This window comes from Vanellus vanellus, assembly GCF_965231255.1.
Source record: "Vanellus vanellus genome assembly, chromosome: 2".
Lineage (NCBI taxonomy): Eukaryota > Metazoa > Chordata > Aves > Charadriiformes > Charadriidae > Vanellus > Vanellus vanellus.
In genome coordinates, this window is record NC_138906.1 from 80,300,785 (window position 1) to 80,303,492 (window position 2,708).

At 43.3% G+C, this 2,708-nt stretch overlaps 1 protein-coding gene across 1 annotated transcript; it reads right to left on the reverse strand.

Moving 5' to 3' along the window:
* Positions 1-287: 287 nt before the first annotated feature.
* MC4R (melanocortin 4 receptor) lies at positions 288-1,283 on the reverse strand (the record flags this gene model as incomplete). Its single annotated transcript, XM_082499434.1, has 1 exon — positions 288-1,283. The coding sequence occupies one exon, from the start codon at positions 1,281-1,283 to the stop codon at positions 288-290; it is 996 nt and encodes a 331-aa protein (XP_082355560.1).
* Between the last annotated feature and the right edge of the window lie 1,425 nt (positions 1,284-2,708).

Genomic DNA, 2,708 nt, shown 5'->3' on the forward strand with positions numbered 1-2,708 from the left:
TCATGTTTGTTAGTATTTCACATTCATCATTACATTTATTTGCTTACTTACAAATTGGTATGAAGTGCTACTTCTTTTTCCAGCCAAATAAATTACAAACTGTAGATATCACAAACATTATACAGAAATATGAATTATACATGAATGGGATACAAGGATGAGAGGGAGGGGAGACAGAAAGAGATGATCACTCTTAAAGATTTAACCCAAATTCTGCTGAGAAAGAAGATCTGAATGCTTGGAAGTCTGTACTGCGTGTTGTGTACACAGTAACGTGTCCTCTGGGTTTAATATTTGCCAGGCAAATCACAAAGCCCTCTCAGGCTACAGCAGCATATAATTTCCTTGAATGTTTTCCTGAGCTCCTGACTCCGGAATGCATAGATGAGTGGATCGATGATGGAATTGCACATGATGAGGATGAGGTAGAAGTTAAAGTGGGACATGAAGCACACACAGTAAGGGTTGTAGGGGCAGGAGATGTAGAAAATCAGGTGCAGGAAAAATGGAGCCCAGCACACAACAAATACTCCAATCAGGATGGTGAGAGTGATGGCCCCTTTCATGTTGGCCCCTTGGCGAATCGGGCCAGTTCCTGGAAGAACAGCAATCTTTTTGATATGCATCCGAGCCATCATGAACATGTGGACATAGAGGGATGCCATGAGAATGAGCATAGTGAAGAACATGCTAATAAGGCAGATGATGACAACACTGCTGTCAGAATAAATGATGAACAAAATGCCTGAGACTGTGCAAGCAGCCCAGATGCATGTGATGATGACCCCTACGCGCTTCACAGTCATGATATTATGGTACTGGAGGGCGTAAAAGATAGTAAAGTACCTGTCCACTGCTATTGAGAGGAGACTGCAAATTGATGCAAGCAAGGAACTGCAAATCACTGAGTCAATGACATTGTCAATGTTTATGGTAAAGCTCTGTGCGTCTGTGTCTGTATTGTTTAGCAGCGTGATGACAATAGTTTCTGATCCATTAGATACACTCACTAGCATGTCAGCCACTGCCAAGCTACAGATGAAGAAATACATGGGCGAATGGAGGTTCTTGTTCTTGGCTATCGCCACAATGACCAAGACGTTCTCCAGCAAGCTGATGATGCCCAGAGTCACAAACACTTCGGGGGATACAAAGAGTTGCTCGTAGCAGCCTCCCGAGGAGTGGCCCTTTGCATTGGGCTCACTGGCACCTCCGTGCAGTCCGTAGCTGTGGTTCCAGAAATGGAGCGGCTGGAGTGTCCCACGGTGCTGGCTGAAATTCATCTTATGGAGAGCGCCTTTCAGCTTCCTGCTTTTAAAACTCCTCTTCCTTTTGCATTCCTTTGAAAACCTTCTTTGGCTTTTCAGCTTGGGAAGAAAAGAAAAATAAGCCAGCCCCGAGGCAGGCAGCAGTTCAGAACACTTTGACTGCTGTTACAAAATAAGGTTTCAAACTCAGAAATGCTGGTTTACTCTCTCACAGATGCAGTTTCTGATAGTCATCACATTTACCTTGGTGAGTCCCAACAGTCTGTAAATTTGCATCGAATTCTCCCCTATGGTCAGTTCCTGTTTAGTTCACTGGTACACTGCAAGGTTTTTTTGTTCCCTTCCATTAAGAGAGGCAAACATAAAATGCCCAAGTGACTGCTGCGGAGCAGAAACTAATTTCAAACTGCAAGCACCAGTCTCGCTGTCAGACAGTGCATGCCGACTGCCTGTTTTATGGTGTGTGGAGGAGAAAAATATTCAGGGCACTCTCCGCCTCTGCTTTGCCTTCCAGCCAATGGGGCTCGGCAGCTGCAGAAAGTCGAGGGGCTGCTGATTCTCAGCCTCTCTGAAACATCACACAGCACAGCAGATTCAGATGCAGCACGAGCTAGCAGTAGCTACAAGAAAGCAGATGGGCTACCAGACATTTGTTTCCCTTCTCTAACTTCTCAGAATAGTATTTTGATACTGATTTTTAATTAGCAATCTTACAGAACTGTACTAAAAATCTTACAGAAATCCTGCAGCTGAACTGGTGGCTTTTTATTTTTCAGGCTGTGATTTACTGTGATTTATTCTCGCCCCTTCTGTGGCACAAAGTTGGTCTGCTTTGTATATGTGGACAAGGAAGCAAGACAATACTTATTTCCTCTTTGTTCTCTCTCCCAGATCTCCCTCATGTTGCTAACTTTTCTGTGCCTTAGTTGTCCATTTGTAAGATGTGTTGTTGCAAGGTTGCATTATACTCTCTAAGCTTCTTACAGTTTTTAAATGATGGAGACCATCTAAGGAACAAAAACAGAACAAGGAGCCAAAGTCACAAATGGCTTAATAAATTGTCCTGAAGAAAGTAGTTTTTCTGAGGTAATAGCTGTCTTCGTTGTCTTATTTCCAGGAAGGAAAAGATGATACAGTTGATTGGGGAAGCCCTGTTGCCATCAAGAATTAAGACGTTGGGCAGAAAAAGAAAAGTCAATATTTAGAACAGATGAAGGAAAGCAACAGGAGACAAAGTTACAACCTGTCAGAAATGGAGCTCATATAATCGTAATGACACAAAAGTGTCAATAAATCTCCTAAAAGTCCATCTGGAGGAATGTTGCTGTGCATGAGCTGAAAGTCAGCTTGTGTGCAGTCTGCCAGGGAAAGCCCTCGAGAAGAAGGAGGAAAAGAATGGCAAATGAATATGAAGAGACAGGGACAAATGTGGGTTTGCCG